Raw genomic sequence first — 20,049 nt, 5'->3', positions numbered from 1 at the left:
GAGGGGATAATGTTGTCAGCACATAAGGAGATGTATGATGTCACCGTGCTGACTTGTTCGCCGATGTCATCAGAGGGAGAAGGAAGGCTGTCCCAGTCAGTGGCTTCGACTCACCCTACATCCTTGTAGGGTGAGGATACTTTCCTCTGTCCACTGCTTGATGTTTTTGGTGACCTCTCTAATCCTCTTGATAACTGGGGTGTAAGCAGGGGCCAGCAGGATGGTGTGGTAACATGAGAAAAGCACAAGAAAAAAGCTGAAGTCAGAAAAGGTTAAAAGGTGAAATACTCGACCACTTGTAGTCTTAATCATGTTAATTAAGATATTTGATATTATCATGTTGAAGTGGTCTCTGTAGTGCAATACATAACTATACTACTGCACACTGTGCAACCTAAACTTTACACATATTACAGTTTTCCACACTTCCTACAGGACACTTCTTGAAGTCTTCCGCCCTTTTGCCTAAACTTTAAACACAAATACTCTACAAAAAAACAAACAAACAACAACCACACAAACACATTCAAAGCTGGTTAAACTCAGAATCACACCGTATCACTCTGACTCTGTTACTTCTGACCTTTAATAACCTATTTGTGCCACTGTTACAGGGCGTAAACTCACTTGTCAATAGTGCACAGATCTTATCTGCAGTCTGGAATTCTGCTCTTATCAGAGCAGCAATAAAGAGTTCATAACATTTCTGAAATTTGCAACATGTGGTTTTGAATTGGTGTGTGTGTGTGTGTGTACCATGGCTAAATATCTTTGTGGGGACCAAAAGTTGAAATTTTATTGTACTATTGGGGACAAGCAGCCCTTATAGGGACAAAATTCCCGTCCCCATAAGTCTGAAGGAATTTTTGAGACTCGAAATGCGGTTTTAGTGTCAGGGTTAGAGTTAGGTTATGGTTATGGTTATAGTAAGCAGCTAGGGAAAGCATTAGTTCAATTAGATATCCTTAGATATCTTTTATCCTGTCTTCCTTCTCTCACCCCAACCGGTCGCAGCAGATGGCCGCCCCTCCCTGAGCCTGGTTCTGCTGGAGGTTTCTTCTTGTTAAAAGGGAGTTTTTCCTTCCCACTGTCGCCAAAGTGCTTGCTCATAGGGGGTCATATGATTGTTGGGTTTTTCTCTGTATCTATGAAGCGCCTTGAGGCGACTTTTGTTGTGATTTGGCGCTATATAAATAAAATTGAATTGAATTGAATTGAATATCCCCACAAAAATATGAAAACACAACTTTCTGTGTGAACAAATCTCTGAGTTCATAACTTTGTAATGATTAATGATTCAGGAACCTTTGTACAAGTGTATGAGTCAATCCAGGCTTGAGCAGCAAAACCTATGACTGTTCAAAGTCCAACAACAATGCTTAGAAGAAGCAGGAGACACAGAGGCGGCTATTCCAGCGCTTTGAAAAACATTTGTTCGAGGTAGGATTAATTATTTTCTGTATCGTCACATCCCTGTCACAGACCAACAATAATAATAATCGGCTGTTCCTTCTTGGAAGTTTTATCAGAGAATCAGTTTCAGTGTGACAGAAAGTGGTTTGAGCATTTCACATTCATGAATTTCCACTGTTGTCTAATGCCACTTAGCTTGAGTGAGTAAACACCCACCACTAGAGTCCGTATGAAGTCTACGGGTGAAGTCAGTGAGTGTTGAGAGAGAGACTCCAGTTTTTACCAGGTTTTGAATTTCGCACCATTTTGTAGAATTAACTGCAATGGATTAGTCTGGACCATTTTGTGTGTCCACATTGTTAGACTTTGTTGAAGAGTTGTTGACTCTCCTTCTGAGGAGTTACTAGAAAACTGCAGTGAGAGACAGTTGTTGCTCAGTATTGCTCTGTTAGACCCAAACAGACAAAAGAAAATCTGAAAAGCATAAAAACTTAAAAAAATCTGAACGATCTCATTTAACCAAATGAGTGTAAATAAGCCAATCCTCAAATCCAAGCAGCCATGAAAACCCAGAAGTACATGTAGAGGCGTAGGAGCTGTCACCTGTACTTTCTGATATTTTAAAGGGTTTAGAAAAAGCTACGTTACAAAACACATTGTTGTCTTGGTTTCTTTGACAGAGAAAATAGTAACAGGAAGCTTGCTTTTCTTTATCATTTTCACAGTAATGAGCAATGCTCTTCAGGAGCTCAGTCTGATCTTCACACACCTTCTCTGCTGCTGTGGGAACAGGAAGCAGGTGAAGAAGAGCACCAGAGAGGAAATCTGTCTTTGAACAAAGAAGAAATTCTTTCTAGTGTCTCTAAAAGTGTTTCCTTTGAGGTATGTTTTTTTCCTAATTTGAGCTTCCATATTTAAGACTGTAATGTTTAATGTTTCAGAGGATTGTACTGTTGCTTCCTGTAAGACAGAGATAAAGAGCATTTGTTTTTGTTAATTTTCAGAGGTGAATCATGGCTCTTTATCAGATTTCTGGACTTTTTACACTTCGACTCTCATCCTTCATTAATGCTGCCCTGTCTCTAACGCTTCTCTTCTGCAGAGGTAAGTTTAGAGGCATAAAAGACAATTACAGGCTGAAAAAACATGTTTATCTTCACATTATGAAAGAGTCAAGCCCTGGTCATGTACACAGAGAGACTCTTTACACAATAAAAAACACAGAAAAATGGGACCAAATTACTAACATAATGGTGCAAATGTCATTTATTTGCATTGTTGTTGCTCTTTGTGTTATTTACTCTCTGAGTTTAAATAAAGAACAGAATCTTTTAGACTTCATCTGTGCAGAGATCCATCCATGTCTGAGGTGTTGCTTCAATCAGCCTTTCATCTGAATCCTACAACAATAAATCAAATCTGATGTGTTTCTTTGCAGGTTATTCTCAGGAAGCTCCAACAAAGCAAATAGTGGCTCTGCTGGGTGATGATGTTGTTTTACCCTGTTTCCTGAAAACTGCTGTGGATGTATCACAGCTGCAGCTGGAGTGGGCAAGAACTGACCTGACACCAGGATTTATCTACATGTGGGAGAAAAATAAAGAAAACGTGGACGACAAGCAGCCGTCATATGCTGGAAGAACCTCACTGTCCTTTGATAATCTGAAGCATGGAGACGTCTCACTGACTCTCTCCAAAGTACAGCTGTCTGATGAAGGACTGTACAGATGTTTCATTCCACAGCTGGGTCAAAGGTCATATGTTCATCTTATTGTTGGTAAGATTATTTTATTTAATTTTATTATGACTAATTCCTACTGTCAAAGTTTATCAGCACAAAAGAATCTTTTAAAAATTTTCTGTAATATGTGACATTATTTGTCTTTTCCAGTGTAAATAAATAATTCAAAGTAACGATATTGATAATCTCACACACAGTTAGTAGATATCCAGATGTTCTCTTGTAACATGTGTGCAGCAGATTACTGTGACTTCCCCTGTCTCCCTTCATCAGGGTCAGCATCTACACCCGTCATAAAGGTGATGTCAAATGACAGCAGCAGGGTGGTGTTACAGTGTGAGTCTGCAGGCTGGTATCCAGAGCCTGAGCTGCTGTGGTTGGACGGTGAGGGAAACCTCCTCTCTGCTGGACCTACAGAGACCCTCAGAGGTCCTGATGACCTCTATACTGTCAGCAGCAGAGTGACTGTGGAGAAGAGACACAGCAACAACATCACCTGCAGAGTCCAACAGAGGAACACCAACCAGAGCAGAGAGACACACAGACATGTTCCAGGTATTAATGACTCACAGTCAGAAACTATTTCATGATTTCACCAAATCAGAACTAGTTTTACAGGAATAACTTCTATTTCTTCATCTTTTAAGGCTCTGCTGTCAGGAAGGAATCATCGGCCACTTTCATCATCGTGATTGTTGGCCTGCTGTGGATTTGTACCATTGTCACTGTCGTGTGGAATTTCATACCATCAAAAAAACCTGGTGCGTCACACGTTTGTTTCCCCTCTCTTCAATAATCAGACAATGTTTTTTGACACTGCGGATTTATGATACTCAGCTGAAATAAATAAAGCAGAGCGTCACCTTTGTTCCACTCTATAGACGTCTTTGATAACAACCAAACACATTCAATTCAATTTTATTTATACAGCACCAAATTACAACAACAGTCGCCTCAAGGTGCTTTATATTGTAAAGTAGACCCTACAATAATACATACAGAGAAAAACACAACAGTCATATGACCTCTATGAGCAAGTGCTTTGGTGACAGTGGGGAGGAAAAACTCCCTTTTAATAGGAAGAAACCTCCAGTAGAACCAGGCAGCCAAGCACATGTTTGTATTATTTTGTCATTTCTGTGTGCAGACCCCAAAGAGATTAAAACTGAGAAGAAAACAACAAAACAAAAATGCACCAGAACTCCTGTTGACAACACCGAGATCATAGCAATAAAAGCAGTGCCGCCATCAGAACAGCTGGAAGACGACACATCTGCTGCTGAGGAGATCAAAGAAGGCGAGAAGGAAAAGAAACGGAAGAAACCGAAGTACAGAATAAGTGGTTCAAAGAAAAAAGCTCAAATTTGACGACCGTTTGTCTTAAAAACAGAGACTTTAGCTCTCGTGCTGCATCCAATATTTCGAGGAGCTGACGCCATAACGTGCATGACGTGAGACACAGAAGACACTCTGTGTCTTTGCTCATCGTCACGTCATCATCACATCACAGAAAACATCAAACTTGTGACGTGTTCAGGAGTTTTCATCCATGAGGGAACTGCAGTGACGCCACAGAAAAAACTAAAAACCCTGCAGTTTGTTTCGCAGCACCTCCAGACTCACACACTGCATCGTGTGGTAAAGGCTTTACCCACTGGAGGGAGCCACAGATCTGACTGTTGTGATAAAGCAGAGTGCACCTCAGCCTGTGGGTCACTTTTAAAGAGGAAGTTCAGAAATGTAAAATGAGTCATGTGACCTTCCTTATGCGTTTGCTTCTTTGAGTCTGTCAGCTACCTCCGCATAATCTGGAGGATGTTAGGAAGTTAATGATTATCGCGACTCAACAAACGGACGTGCTTTCAGCTTTTCTAGTGTGTTATTTTCCTCATGTGTGTCATTGCCTTCAGTTTACATCCATGTTTATAGACCATCCAGTTTCATGTTGTGCTTTGTGCTGCACAACTGATGAAGTTCAGAATCACATTTATTTAAGTTTGTGCACAAACGAGTGTCACAGCTTATAACTGAGGTGTGAGGGGTCGGCAGCAAGCTTCCACTTTCCACTGCAGAAAGACTTCAGATTGTTTGGAAGTGACTTTATAACCTTTCTCAGAGTGAAGAGCAACAGCCTGGATTAGATTAGATTCATGCAGTGTCTTTGAAAAGCATCTAATCCAAAGTGTAAACTATGTGTGTAGATGGTTTTGTATATACAATACACACACACACCAATTACAAGATGTACAGTATTTGCATGCAATATTAAAATACGCGGTGTGTGTATGATGTCTATGTGTACAAAGCTTTAGTTTTGCAGTTTTACTTTCAGTTCAGCAGAATGTTCAGCTGGATCTGAAACTTTGGTGTGATTACAGCGAGGGTGATCAGAGTGTGACGTACGCTGGATTTAATGGTTTTATTATCAGCTTAGAATGAAATCTGCTGTCTTTCTAACTCTGTGACACAAAACACACTGATCAGTAAGTGTGTCATCTGTGAGATTTGTGACCTGCAGCAGTCTCTGTTAGTGACGCTTCACAGTTTGTGTAATCTGAAGCCAGACTGTGCAGTTAAGACAATTAAAAACTTGTTTCATTCAGAACCTGATGCCAACTTACCAGAGCATCCAGTTTGACCACAGCAGAGCCCAAAGACAATGACGCACTGCCTTTCTGCTGGTTTTTATCTCTGTTGAGCTCCAGCAAACTCTCATAACGACTTTATAACAACCGATTTACTGTAAAACTCAGGACAACAGGAGTTACAGTCTGCACCACTGCGGTAAGCCTTTTTAAATACATAATAATGTATCTGTGTGTCTGTGTAAGCGTGTGTCTCTGCGTCGCTGTAGAGTTCCTGGTGAGTGTGATGGTGCATGTCCAGCTTTAGCAGACCGATGAACACAGCGAACATGTTTCAGCATTAGCAGCATCATAAACAAACATGTTCTAAAAATGATATTTAAAGATGAATTATGGTCTTAACAACAAATGTTCTCTTATAAAGTCAGACTTTCTGTCCACATTACTTTGATTTTTACTAGAAGTAATTTGTCAAAAAGACACAAAACACAGAACTGTGTTTCTTTTTCCAGAAAAAAATTGTTTTTCTTTTATTAGCGCCCTGAATAACACACAAACTCACCCTATAAAACCACCCTGGTGCTTTACAGAGCGTCCTGGGGTGGAGTCAGATTCCCACGCTTACGTTGTTATTTTTGTTTCTCTTGGTTCAAATCCAGCAACTCAACTGTTTCCACTGATTGAAGGTGGATCAGGTTTGTTTATTTGACCTAAAATCACGCAAAGAAATCACGTTATACAGAGTACACACTTGCCTGTGTCGGACTGTGACATCATTCTTAACACGAGCCACGATCCGAGCTCATGAGGTCGTCATTAAATTAAAAGCAACTCTAAATATGCACATCTTACATTTACATTTGTTAAAGTTACACTTACACTCTGTGGTCTCGCTTCCTGTTGTGTCAGTGTGATATTGTGGTAACACCTAAGTGGACATTAAATGTTTCCATATGTAGGCTTACTGATACAAGATGCAAACCGGTGTCCCTCTGTGCTCACGTGCAATATGAGCACAGACTCTTTTACATTTGTTTGTTTTTTGTTATCATTATTAATGTGAGATTAATCAGCTCTGTCTGTTTGATAGTCCACCGTTCACAGGTTTCAAGATGCATCGTCTTCAAACTTTGCAACAATAAACTAGGTCTTCAGGGTCATGAGTAGCTAGGCTGGCTAAATATTTAAACCTTGACCTTTATTGTTCTTGCACCCAAAGTCAAAGTTAACCTAATTATTTCAAGAAACCATCTTGAGTAATATATCATATGAAAAGGCATTTTTAAAAGGCATATTTTTTCAATTTGATGCCCTACAACGTCCCAGTGACACCATAACAGGCTGATGTCTGCCTTTCAGGGGGGGTTTGCACTCTCTGGGTGGAGGTCTGTGATGAAACAGAAGTATTAGGGCAAGTGGTGAAAGACAGATGCTAATGTTCTATGTCAAAGAATAAAAGCATGAAAGATGTGTGTCTAATTTAATTTGATTAATTTATGAATTAATTTAAGCAGTCACCTCAATGCACTTTATATTGTGAGGTAAAGACTCTACAATAATACAGAGAAACCCCGGCAATCCACTATCAGCAAGCACTTGGTGACAGGGAGAAGAAGAAAACCTGTTGTAGGGGGGGACGACCAAACATATATGACATATTTTAGTCATATTTCGATGACTAAAGAAAGACATAAAATATGTTCTCTTCAGTCCACGTTGAACTTCATTTTTGAACTTAGGCTATGTCCACACGTACCCGGGTATTTTTGAAAACGCAGATTTTTCTATGCGTTTGCACCTTTCGTCCACACGTAAATGACGTTTTTGGTCACTGAAAACGGAGAATTTTAAAAACGCCTGCCAGGGTGGATATTTTCTAAAACTCCGTTTTTGCATTTACGTGTGGACGAGAAAAACTGAGAAAACGCAGCGTCAAAGGTGTGCGCATTTTTTGACGTCACAGTGTGCGCCACGTTATTGTTTCGGTGAAATGAATTTCTACAATACTGTTACTGTTAATTGTACTCTCTGCAGTGTTTAAATGCTTACATATACACACACAGTTACTGTCCCTCCACACATACGACTCGGTTCTGCTTCTATGCTCCAGCTTTGTTTACTTTTTCCCACCGAGGCTTCTAGACTTCTGATTGGCCAACATTTCTGCACGATTAGGAATATATCGCCACCTGTTGCTTTGGCATGTTCCTAGCAGCGTTTTCCTTCATTTCTGCCTTTACGTGTGGACGGGATTATTTTTTAAAACGAAAACGGAAAATCTCAGTTTTCAAAAATACCCGTGTACATGTGGACGTAGCCTTATATTCATATGAACTTAAGTTCATATTGCTCCTGAATCAAAAATAAAACAGGGTTTGTGCATCATGTAACCTCTGAGACTGTGGGGTTTCAGGCCCAGTGTTGATGTCTAAGCGAGGGTCTGGCTTCCATTGCTGGAAACATGTCACAGTTCTGATTATTATCTTTACAGACAGAGTTTCTGCACACTTTTCATTTCTGTGGCTGATGCGTTTTTGTTGGCTTTTCAAGTGAAGATCTTCAGCCTCCGTTCTGCGGCAGTTTGCAGTTCAGTGTTGAGAGAGAAGAATGAAAATTAACACCTAAGTGAACAAGTTCAAGTATCTCAACGCTCTATTTTTAGCAGTGCAGTGAGAGTGGATTGACAGACTGGTGCAGCGTCTGCAGAGACGTGGCCTCTGTACCGCTCTGTTGTGTTAAAGAAAAGACTGTAAGCTGCAGGTTTACTGGTCGGTCAACATTCATAACCTCACCCAAAGTGATAGGAGTGACATTAAAAAAACAAACTTCCTTTAAAATGTGTTTGAGCACTCACTTAGAGAAACTTCAGACACCTGTTGTTGTGTTTACTTCAATCATATTTATTTGAACTTACAAAAGAATTCCCCAAATCTCTGATGAATAATTTTTTGATCATATCTTTTCATTTCACTAGCTGGGCCCATGCCCTCATTTTAAGTTTGACAGCGTTTTAGTAGGTAAAAGTGAATGCTTTGACATGAATTGAGCTGCGGTTTGGGGAAGGCTTCGAGGGGGACTGGCGATGGCTCCCGGGCCTGGCAGATCCATGTACTAAATAAAAGTGAAGAAGTTGAAGAATGGAGAAGAAGGAGGGAGGGTGGTGCACGTAAATGAGAATGATCCGCTTGCAGAACTGGGGGAACCTATATAGATGACAGCCAGAAGGAGCATGTTTGGAGGCGTGGTCCTACTCCTGAAAGTCCGATACATAATCTCCAATAAATGTAGTAATTATTATCTTTTTAATAACCTTTATTTTGTGTGGTTTTTTTTATAAAGACTGAACATCACTCATTAAAACTGAATCAGTTTCACAATATCAGACCGTTAGCATGCTTCTCTGAGAGCTGGAGAGAGTAAAAGCCTTTTGTTTTGACTTTCAGATAAGAAGTGAAGGATGTCTCTTCAGGAGATCTCCTGGAGACCCTCAGCTGTCACTGCTGTTTTGGTGCTTCTAACACTTCTCTTCTGCAGAGGTAAATGTATACAGCAGATACCTGCAACTTAGCAGAGCTACAGTTTAGACAGATCCATATCATGGCAAACCTCTGATGTTCCTGTACACTATCTCAGACACCTGGTCGTGCTTGCATTGTGCTCATTCCCAGCTTGTACCTTACCTCATGTTGCTATATGTCAGATAGTCTCTGGGACACCTTGGGGCAGCCTGTAGCTCTGGTCCTGTTGGCTGTGGTAGAGTCCTAGCTCTGTGGATCTGATCTTAGGGCCTCTTCTTGTGCTGCCATGATCAGAGCCTCTGTACAGTCCAGTAAGGTGGTTTTTTCCAACCACTGGTGGGATTTCTTGATACCAGCCATTTCCTCAATCGGTCGATGGTACATCCCATGCAGGTGTTTGGTCGTCCATGACAGTTTCTGTCCTGTTCCTCCTCATTATCTTCTTCAGCTAGCTCATGGAGTCTTGAAGCAGCTGATCTCAGGGGGTCATTTTCCTGATGTATTCATGGATGGTTCATGTTTAATCCTGGATTGTGGTTCTGCCACATGAATTCTCACCCTCCATTTCTCTGTTGCTCATAGAGCATCAGGATGCTGGACTTTGAGTGGAATCCTCCACGCATAATAATCTGTATTTGTCTTTCCATCAGTCACATCTATCTTCTAATGTGATGATTTTGTTACTCCAGCTGAGTATCTTATGACTGCTATAAAATAGTATGTATAAAGCTGTACTATTAGCCTTGTACAGTGCTATACACCGAGGCAGCATCCATGTGTGAGTCGTAGTTTTTCTTGAAGTCAATCCAGGCAGTGCTCACATTGGTCTACCTGGTCTTGAGGTCCAGCTGCACTACACTGTCAACCAGGAGCTGGGGCCTGCTGGTTTGTTCATGTATTGACTCGTTTCTACTCAGCTTGGTTGCTACGATGCCTGAGAGGAACTTCTGTGTTGTAGAGAGGCAGCTAATCGACCTGTTGTTGATGGTGTGATACGAGGGTGCCGGGATCCTTAATGATCAGCATTGGTTTTCACTGTGTTAGTCATTCTGGATGAGTACCTGCTGTTAGTAACCTGCTCATTTGTGCTGCAATCACAGCATGCCATTAGCTTCCTCAGTCAGTAGGCATGGATCCTGTCAGCTCCTGATGCTGTCCAGCTCTTCATTCTGGAGACTCATTGTTAGTTGTCTGCATTTCTGATGTTGACTGACTCTCTGTGGTCTACTCTTAGGTCCACCACCCACTTGCTGTTAGTGTTGTGTGATGTGCCCTTCTCCCAGATGTTCTTGAAGACCTTGTTCTAGTCTTCTCTTGAAGCTGAGAGTACACCTTGGATTAATATTTGGAGAGCAGCCTATTTACTCTCCAGGCCTCAGCTTCTCTGGCATATCTCTTCAGCCTCAAACGAGTGAACAGACCTGTGAGCAGTTGTTTTTAGAATCTCAGTCATTAACATCTTGCTCTTCATCATATTCATCCAGCACCTGTCTTATAAAGCTCTACAGAGTGGAGAAGTTTCACTGTGTGAGACAAAAACGGGCTTTTTTTGCATATGAACCCTAAAAGACCAATTCTGCTGGAGGCGTAACAATGGTAATGTTTTTATTTTAAAAAATGTATTTTACTAATTATAGAAGCATCTAGAGACATCAAACTCTTTTTTTTACAGTGAAGAAAGAGGTGAAATTAAAGAAAAAGGTCTATCCAATTACCCTGCATGCAATGGCTCAGTGGTTTCTCTCGCCTCCCTTCCTCAGGTTCAGTCTCTACACCCGTCATAAAGGTGATGTCAAATGTCAGCAGCAGGGTGGTGTTACAGTGTGAGTCTGCAGGCTGGTATCCAGAGCCTGAGCTGCTGTGGTTGGACGGTGAGGGAAACCTCCTCTCTGCTGGACCTACAGAGACCCTCAGAGGTCCTGATGACCTCTATAGTGTCAGCAGCAGAGTGACTGTGGAGAAGAGACACAGCAACAACATCACCTGCAGAGTCCAACAGAGGAACACCAACCAGAGCAGAGAGACACACATACATGTTCCAGGTAATAATGACTCACAGTCAGAAACTATTTCATTATTTCACCCTCATCATGTGCAGTTTGAACCAAATCAGAGCTAGTTTTACAGGAATAACTTCTATTTCTTCATCTTTTAAGGCTCTGCTGTCATAAAACAACCATCGGCCACTTTCATCATCGTGATCGTTGGCCTGCTGTACGTTGGCGCTGTTATCGCTTTCGTTTGGAATTTCATGCTATCAAAAAAACCTGGTGCGTCACACGTTTGTTTCCCATCTCTATGTTTTCTGGAGTATGAAAGGCTGAATTTCTGAGACTAAATTGAGCACAGTGTCAGCTTTGTTTCCCTTTATAGGAGTCTGAATATGTTCGTTCATGGACAGTAATGCTGCTCTGGACTTTGGAAATTACCAAGTGATCATTTCAGCATCATCTTACCTGAATGAATATTTTATTCTCACACTGCTCAGTTTACAGTTGATGATTGCTCAGTATTTTTACACTGTGGTGCAGGGATGAATGTAACATTACAGGATCTTAACCAGCAGGAGGGACCAGAGGGAGTGTCAGTGGGGTTGAACAGGAATATAAATCTACAAATGCATGATCATTGCTCTGACTAATGCGTACTAATATTATAATGTTCTCACACAGTTACAGGTATTTTATGGTCACATAAAAATTACAATAGGAAAGCTGTATTCAAACACACAAACACATGTATATGTATAACACTTTTCCTTTCTGTGTTTAGACACCAAGGTGAATGAAACTGAGCTGAAAACAATGAAACAAAAACGCAGCAGAGCTCCTGCTGACGACACCGAGGCCAAAGAAATAAAAGAAGAGCCACCATCAGAACAGCTGGAAGACGACACATCTGCTGTTGACATGAGTGAGGTGATCAAAGAGGGCGAGGAAAACCAGGAAACAGACGGCACAGTCAGGCTTAACCAGCAGTGAAAACTAAAGAACAAGAAGCTCTCTGAGAGCACAAACCTCAGGCAGCTCACTGTCTGTGCAGTGCTTACTTTTAAGCAAGAATAGTGTATTTTTATATAACATTACACTAGAGTAGGATAATAAGTATGTGTAAATAAATGGACTTGAACTTATTATGTAATATTGCACTGCAGTATATTTATAACTAACATTTATTTATAACTAACTCATTCATTCCCCTGACAATACTTTAAAGATTTAACACATTTTGGGGTCAACGCAAAAGAAAGACAGATGTAAAATGTAAAAGTGAGGTCAGAGGTCAAATGTGACATCATATTTTAAATGTACTTTCTATATGTTAACGATACACACCACACTTGTAAGAATCATAAAGTTTAACTCTTTTTTGTTAGTTTTCCATCATAAACCATCAAACACGACCTCACTCTGAATCCCTGAAAAGTTTTATCAGAAGTCATTCAAACTTTTCCAGCTCTGGTGTTTACAGATGCAATGACCCACAGAGACGATCAGAGGATGATAGAAAAGTCCAAACTCATGATGTTTTTAACTGTGTTTTACTTTCAGTTACTTTTTTGTTTTTGATTGTTTGCTGACAATTCATTTCACTTTTCTTTATGCAGCATCAAATCACATCAGCAGTTAACTTCCAGTTAGGTTAACACATTACAATGTGTGTTCCCACTAGAGGGAGCTACATAGCAATCTGCTGCTATGACTCCAGGATAAAGCAGGTTGTGTTTACAGCACAGCAAAGAGCCAGAGAACATGAAAAGATGTTCAGAAATATAAAATGTGGAGCTTCCTGTTGATGTGACCTTCCTCTTGTGCATTTGGTTTTGTGGTTCTTCTTTGGGCGTCGACTGTATCTCTGTCAAAGCTGATGGATGGTTAGAGGGTCATGATTGTTGATTTGTTGATGCCATCACAATCAGATGATCCCAAAGGCACCAGTGTGTGTTTTTAAATGAGTCAGTGTGGAGTAAAGTTCCTTTACTGTTTAATGGTACAGTGTGCCACACATGTTTTCATCTGTTTTCTCTAATGTGTGTCATTGCCTCCTGTTTAAAGCCACATTTATGGGCCATCAAGGCACTGTGTGTTTGTTTTTGTGTTGCGCAGGAGTGTGTTGTTTCTCTTGGTTTTGTAAATAAAGTTTCTAAGTTACTCCCTTATCCTGCCTCCACAGTCGAGCTGTGACAGTAAATATGTCTGAGTAAATACACCCACTGAACAGAGAGTACATACGCTGTCCATTCTGAGGGTTTACATAACAGGACATACAAAAAATAAAAAAGCTCTTAATTTTTTTTTTTATATATATAAAACCTCAAATAAACAAAAGCACATATTATGCCTTGTTGTTGTTTATTTAATAGAAAATAAGTCAAACTACAGAAGCAGTCCTGCAAAAAACTGAGCACAGACTCTTATTCAGTACCACACATAGCAGGATTAACTTGATGTAATAGTTTTGGTATGATTTTATGGGTCATCTTTACATCCTGACATGCAAGTATTTGTTCATGCATGGCTCTCTGAAGGTCCCACAACAGTATTTGAGTCAGGCTGAGATTTGGACTGACCGGCTCATTGCTGCACTTTGGTTCTTTTCACTTTCAGTGGTGTAGATTTGCTGCTGTGCTTGGGATCACTTTCCCTGATGATCCAGTTTCAGCCAAGCTTTAATATAATACCTTGGTGTACAGAGAAGTTGATGTTGAACTCAATAGCTGTGAGGTGCCTGAATCATCACGCCTCCAACACCGGGCTGTCAGCTGTGACGAAGCATGAAGCGAGCTTTGTAAATGTTGTCCTGGTAAGTTTATGGGCTCAGTCTCTCATTTAAGGTCAAACTAAATGAAACATGGGGTCAGTTTTTAAAGAACAGGGTCAGAGGTTAAATTTGATCCACTGTGACAGAAAGTTTTGTATTTATAGCAACCCATGTGAAAACATCACAGGCTGTGTCTCACACCAAACACAGTCTTTACTGAATACACACTGCAGAATCAGGTCATATGGGAAAAGCACCACATTCATGGGTAATGATAGTTTATAGCAGATATAAGCTGTAATTCTTAGTAATCATACAAGGTTTTTCCACAGAGGCCTGTGGGAAGAGACATTTGCTGCAAGCAAGGAAGCAGAATCGACTCCACATGGAAGCAGCTGCTACAGTACTGTTCAAAAGTTCTGAGTCACCCTTCATTTTTTTATGTTTTGGAGGAAAGTAAGAAATTTGGGCCACTTTTATTTTCTTTAAGTAGTTTCACGAATTGTTCTCCGGGCTTTTTGAAGGATATTTTTCTTGGGGGAGGCCAATCCATGACTAATAGTCAATTGTCAGCACCAGTCAGATGATTTCCAGGTGGTCTAACATTGTGGATCCAAATCGGATGGTACTTCTCTGTCTCCAACACCACCGGCTGAAATGCAGTTTCAAACCATGGCAGAGCCTCCACCGTGTTTCACAGATAACTGCAGACACTCCTCCATGCATATTGACAATGATTTAAACCAAACATTTCAAATTTGGTGTCATCACTCCACAAGATGTATTGAATCTGTTTTTGTCCAGTTCTTGTGTAATTTGTCATGCTTCAGCTTTTTCTGCCTGTTTCCCTACCTAAAGGCTTCTTGGCAGCCACTGAGACCATATCTGATGAGGGCTTCAGGAAACAGTAGCTGGATCAACAGACAGTTGCGTCTCAGGCCTTCCACTACTTCTTTCATCCTCCACTTGGCCAGTTTCTTCCAACTCGACTGGGTGTGGAGTGTTTCCTTTTTAAGCATAAACTGCACAACCCACCTAGACATGCCAAGTTTTAGGCTAATAGTCCCTTTGGGACTCAGCCTGTTTGTACAAAAATATTATTTTATGTCTGTCAAACTGACTAATTGAGGTTTTGTAATAAATGAAAACATTAGTTTAGAACAGAAACAACAGACATGTTGTCTCTTGACTCTGGGGAGAACCTGGGAGGAGTGGAGGCTGCTGGTTCTTTCAGACTTTCTGACTTGGCTCTGTGATGCTCTTTTTTCTTTTCTTTTTTCCTTATTTTCTCTTTCCCTTCCCTTAGCCTTGATCTACCCCTTGCTTTGTGCGGACCTGTGTGGTACAGTCCTGGGGTCCTGCCTTCGAGTCCACTCCCCTGTCCCTTTGCCTGGCTCTCTGGTGCTCAGGTGGACACCTTGGGGAACTGATTGTCATGTGCAAATGGGGGTGTGCTGCGGCACACAAGTCTGGTGTTCCTCTTAGGTTTCAGGTCTGTTTGTCCCTCAGCTTGTGCACTTGCTATGGGCCCCTCTCTTTGCGTGCCCGTGGGGTATTGGTGTTTAAGCTCTGCTGATTCAGGTGATATTGGTGGGAGTGGAGATGTCCTCACAGCACAGTTTATCACACTGAGTGCTCTTGTCTATGCTGGATAAATGTTTGGTTCCTCAGTCTCATCATGCTGCATTTTGCTAGCCTTTTAGGGTTGTGGGCATTATTAATGTCATGTATGAAGCCGTAATAACTGGGGGGCATGAAACAGCAGTCTGAGGTCATCTGAAAGATACACAACATAACAGAAATACAAAGAACACAAACAACTTTAATTTGGAACAACAGCAGAAAGAGTCAGCTCTGAGATTAAACAGGAACATTCTTTGAAATTAAACAGCACAAACGTGGCAATAATTAAACAATAATATAATACTTTTTTTTGCCTAAGTTTTAAGAAGGCAGCAGAAATAAACAGCACAAACAACAAACAGCATAAATATGGAGCTGCACCGTCTACATGTTGGCGGATCCAGAACTTCAAATGAATATCTGCAGTTTCAAGTTTCAGTTCATGGCCGTTCACACCCTAAAGGGTGGGTCTGAGGGTAACCATGGATAAAAGGAGTAGTGAGACCAAGTTTGAATTAGATTCATGATCACTGAGCTATTTTTAATTAAAATTTTAATTCCAATGTATAATCTTTTAATAGAGTCTCCATAAATTACGTTTTTGTTACTTCAGAGGTCTTTGGTGTCCTTCCAGTCTTCAATGTCTCCAACATGTTTTTCGACTCAGTTTCTACTTCAGTCCTTCCACATGATGTGTGACTGAACTGTTCCCACTGAAAATGTCTTTCCAAGGCTGTGGGCTGGAAATATCCAGTAAACTGTGACCAATAAACCAGCATATTAATTTCAGTTCAACACAGTGAAAACCATGAAGGACTTTCCCACTTAAATTTGTCCATTGGAGGTCATTCAGAAGCCTCACTGAAAGATTCAAGGTGACCTTGACCAGCAAGATGTACAATTTAAATAAATGAGAACATTAAACCTGACAGTAATAAATAATGCTCTTTATCCTGCTAAGTGTTGATCTCCAGACTGAACTTCAGTTCTCTAATGAAGTCCAAGCAGTCCTCCAGTGTTTGACAGAGAACTACAAGTGAAAAAAGAAAGTACAAAGAGGGTGAAAGAGATGGACCAAAGAACAAAACTGAAACGATATGATAGCATCACATTCAAACTAGCCTCTAGTCTCTCATCCAGATCACCACACCCTGAACCCACTGCTCCACCCCTCCCCTGCAGCTGAGCCACAAACCACACCACAACTACAAAGAGGTGAAGCTTGGACATCTCTGCTGGCACATCCTCCTTTGAGCCTTTGAACTCAAAAGTTAAAAGTTGCAAGAAATATTCAACTAGGGTTCAATTATAGAGGATGAACACATCCATAGAAATGTAAACTGTTTTTATAGCTGGCTATGAAGACGTGGATTTCTGCTGGCCTTTAACATGACAGTCTGTGACTGACTGACTTGAGTAGATGAACTGCAGTTTGGGGCATTTTCAACCCTGCTTGGCATTACCCCAGTGTACATGTTGGTTTTTAAACAATCATTAGGGTTATATCAAAATAATGTTGCTGACAAGGAATAGAAAATAATTTAACCATTGGTTTTAGACTGGCTATTTCACTGGATCTCAATCCAATCTATAGAATAACCTACATGTGGCTTGTTTCACATATTTACTGTTTAGATATCCAGATTTTCCATGCTGTGTTTTTTCTGATACAACACTTGAGTCTTCACCTGAGGTCAAAGTTTATAGAAGTGACCTTATGATGGGTCTCAGTGCCGCTGGGCCAAGTGTCTTCCTGTGGCTGCTGGTTTGAACCTCCAACCTGACTATCAGGATCCAGCACAGCCAGAAAAGGTAAATCTCCAATGCTCTCAGGTCCATTAACACCAACCCTCCTTTGAGCACCTGGAATTGTTATGGTTGGTTTGGGTCACTTCGTCGCCTTGATGCTTCTGTTGAAAGAAGTTGAATAATAAGTCAGTCTGATGGCAGAAGAAGCAACAACATGTTTGTGTTTGTTTGTTTCTGATGTACATTTTATCTGACGGCGAGAGAAATACGCAGTCACAGCCACAACCGACACAAAGGCAGTAACTACGACAACCAGAAAGACCCTGCACCGACCTGCTGATATATAAAAAAGAAAAAAAATGAACAAGGTCACCACACAAAAAATCTCACCCTAACAAAAACAATGCAGAGAAAATGTGGGTTGTTATCTCACTATTTCTTGGAGACATCTCACGAGGATCTGGAGTTTGGAAGTTTCTAGGATACACCGGACTCTCTGTCGTAGAGGTCTTAGCGTACTTTGGATCTATAATATAGTCATGATCTGTTCACATGAAGGTTTGGAAATGAGTTGAAAACAAAAACGGACCAAAACAAATCTTCTCACCGACTACAAGTTCAACAACAGCAGCTTTCACTGTGCTCTGCAGCTTGGGGATGAAACATCTGTATCTGCCGTTGTCTTCCTCCGACACGTTCAGGATCTTCAGTGAAATGTTCCCGTGTTTCATGTCGTCCATGAACAGCTCCGTCCTCCTGAAGTACGAGGCCATCTTCATGTCGGGGACCTCCTGCCTGTCCCTGTACAGGTGAACGTACTCCACTCGGCTCAGCCGGTCCGACGGGTCGGGCTTCAGGTCGGGTTTGGACCACTCCACCGTCAGACCCTGGACATCGAACATGGGCTCCAGGTGACACGGCAGGATGACATCATCACCCGGAGCGGCGATGATTGGAAGATTTGAACCAATCACCAGAACCTCACCTGGAAATATGGAAAATTAAACGTCTTGAACTCCACAGACCCCTGTAGAGTTACACACTGACGATATGAACGCTAACAACAGTAGGCTCTGCCACTTTATACTGTAAAGTGAAAACTCTACAGTGATCCGGAGAAATCAAAAGAACCTCTAAGAACTTGGTAATAAAAAAAAGAACTTTATTTTAACAGGAAGATGCCTCTGACAGAACCAGGCTCAGGGAGCCATCTGATGCCAGAGCATAAAGATTTCTACTGAATTATGTTTAACTGTGTCATGGTCACCTTTTTGCTTTTACTGCTGAACAGCTCATGACATTAGCGAGTCTCACCACTGGACTGCCTTCATTAATGTGTGATTTTAACCTCAGCAAATAACCTGTTATTATAGGAGTCTGTGCAGTAAATACAGACACTCTGTGATGTTACTCATTCATTTAAATAACAGCTGTCACGTGTGACTGCAGACACAGTGTCAGCTGTTAAATGACTGTGTAGAAAAGTAGAGTGTGTTTCCAGCCTCATCAGCTTTTATTTTAAACTGATGACAGCTGCTGCCTCTGGGAGAAGTAGAAACTTCACACTTGAACTGTTCAGCCATGTAGAGCCTGAATGATGAGACACTGAAATATTAGGGTGGGGGGGGGGGTTACCGTTGACCTCAAAATTAAAAACAGAAGAAGAAAATAAGTCACACATATCTCTGAGATGAGCCAACAAACTGAATGAGTATCTCTGAGCAGCTACAGATTAATCTGAGATGAGACACGTGCACATTATCATCTTAGTCAGTAGTTTCTGAAGCTTTTAGCTCTGCTTGAATGTGTGAGGGGGTTTTCTTGGTTTCTTCAGATTCAATACTTGGAGTCCTTTATAATAGATAAATGTACATGTTCTAAAGCTAAACTTTCTTTATAAAAAGACAATTACTTACTCTTGTGCTTTTATGACTTTTGTATGTTTTAAATGTTGCTATTAAGTTGGAAAGAATAAGGTCTCTATCACAGATAGCTGTAAATTCCTTAGATATCAGGACACAAAGACACAACACATTTTCAGATAATCATTGTTTTTTAATGGTTGATGTTTATTGACATTAAACCTCCATAAAAGTACTAAACTTGACAGAAAGAGATTGCTCATCATGAATGCAGAAGTTACCTGTCATCACCTTCAGTGACACAGTAAGAAGTAGTGGCTCTACTGAATCTGGCAATCTGGTCCAAACAGCTATTATGTTATTTGTTGTGTAAAGTTTAACTAAGATCATTATTTACCTTGAACAGGAGTCCTGACGATGAAAGCCGAGCACAGGATTAAAGTCCAGAGTGAAAAAGGGTAAAAAGAGTCCTCAAAGTGCGATTTGTAGACACACATGATGAGAACAAGCTCAGTCGGTGCCTGAGAGAAGCAAATCTTCTTCTTCTTCCTCTGTAAAGCTGCAGTCAGGTCTGCCTCCTACTCCTCCAACTTGCTGAATGAACGATGCAGCCCCTCCTTACCGCCCATCTGGTGAACATCCAGGCTGTGAATGGGGAGGTTTCAATCACAGTGTTCACGCCGTAAATCCTTTACATGTCACAGTCTGACTCTTCCTCATTTTATAACTGGAGTGGTTTTTAATTAGTCTCGTGTTTCTAAAAACATGTGTTTAGTTGTGTTTGATTTTTATTTGGG

The 20,049-nt window shown here is 40.9% G+C and overlaps 3 protein-coding genes across 3 annotated transcripts; 2 read left to right on the top strand and 1 right to left on the bottom strand.

The window, feature by feature from the left end:
- The first annotated feature begins 2,426 nt into the window (after nucleotides 1-2,426).
- Nucleotides 2,427-4,522, top strand: LOC102797922 (butyrophilin-like protein 10). Its single transcript, XM_035915992.2, has 5 exons — nucleotides 2,427-2,517; nucleotides 2,852-3,190; nucleotides 3,428-3,709; nucleotides 3,802-3,915; nucleotides 4,302-4,522. Exons 1-5 carry the CDS (start codon nucleotides 2,427-2,429, stop codon nucleotides 4,520-4,522), a joined length of 1,047 nt encoding a protein of 348 aa, XP_035771885.2.
- Nucleotides 4,523-9,196: 4,674 nt separating this feature from the next.
- On the top strand, nucleotides 9,197-12,286 carry LOC148103750 (butyrophilin subfamily 1 member A1-like). The gene is made up of 4 exons (XM_087833151.1): nucleotides 9,197-9,275; nucleotides 11,018-11,299; nucleotides 11,414-11,527; nucleotides 12,030-12,286. The coding sequence occupies exons 1-4, from the start codon at nucleotides 9,197-9,199 to the stop codon at nucleotides 12,236-12,238; spliced, it is 684 nt and encodes a 227-aa protein (XP_087689277.1). The 3' UTR covers nucleotides 12,239-12,286.
- Nucleotides 12,287-16,597: 4,311 nt separating this feature from the next.
- LOC148103749 (myelin-oligodendrocyte glycoprotein-like) lies at nucleotides 16,598-19,749 on the bottom strand. Its single transcript, XM_087838205.1, has 5 exons — nucleotides 19,650-19,749; nucleotides 17,998-18,375; nucleotides 17,824-17,916; nucleotides 17,634-17,723; nucleotides 16,598-16,671 (listed from the first exon to the last, which is right to left on the bottom strand). Exons 1-5 carry the CDS (start codon nucleotides 19,747-19,749, stop codon nucleotides 16,598-16,600), a joined length of 735 nt encoding a protein of 244 aa, XP_087694331.1.
- Nucleotides 19,750-20,049: the final 300 nt, after the last annotated feature.

This window comes from Neolamprologus brichardi, chromosome 3 (genome assembly GCF_056152115.1).
Source record: "Neolamprologus brichardi isolate AB-2024 chromosome 3, ASM5615211v1, whole genome shotgun sequence".
In the NCBI taxonomy this organism is placed as follows: Eukaryota; Metazoa; Chordata; class Actinopteri; order Cichliformes; family Cichlidae; genus Neolamprologus; species Neolamprologus brichardi.
This window is presented reverse-complemented; position numbering and strand designations above follow the sequence as displayed.

Coding starts and splice junctions, on each gene's coding strand:
- LOC148103749 (XM_087838205.1), bottom strand. CDS start 19,749: ATGTGTGTCTACAAATCGCACTTTGAGGACTCTTTTTACCCTTTTTCA. Junction 18,376..19,649: donor CGTCAGGACTCCTGTTCAAG/GTAAATAATGAT, acceptor CCATATTTCCAG/GTGAGGTTCTGGTGATTGGT. Junction 16,672..17,633: donor CTCTCGCCGTCAGATAAAAT/GTACATCAGAAA, acceptor TTTCACTTGTAG/TTCTCTGTCAAACACTGGAG.
- LOC102797922 (XM_035915992.2), top strand. CDS start 2,427: ATGGCTCTTTATCAGATTTCTGGACTTTTTACACTTCGACTCTCATCC. Junction 3,191..3,427: donor ATATGTTCATCTTATTGTTG/GTAAGATTATTT, acceptor TCCCTTCATCAG/GGTCAGCATCTACACCCGTC. Junction 3,710..3,801: donor GACACACAGACATGTTCCAG/GTATTAATGACT, acceptor TCATCTTTTAAG/GCTCTGCTGTCAGGAAGGAA.
- LOC148103750 (XM_087833151.1), top strand. CDS start 9,197: ATGTCTCTTCAGGAGATCTCCTGGAGACCCTCAGCTGTCACTGCTGTT. Junction 11,300..11,413: donor GACACACATACATGTTCCAG/GTAATAATGACT, acceptor TCATCTTTTAAG/GCTCTGCTGTCATAAAACAA. Junction 11,528..12,029: donor CATGCTATCAAAAAAACCTG/GTGCGTCACACG, acceptor TTCTGTGTTTAG/ACACCAAGGTGAATGAAACT.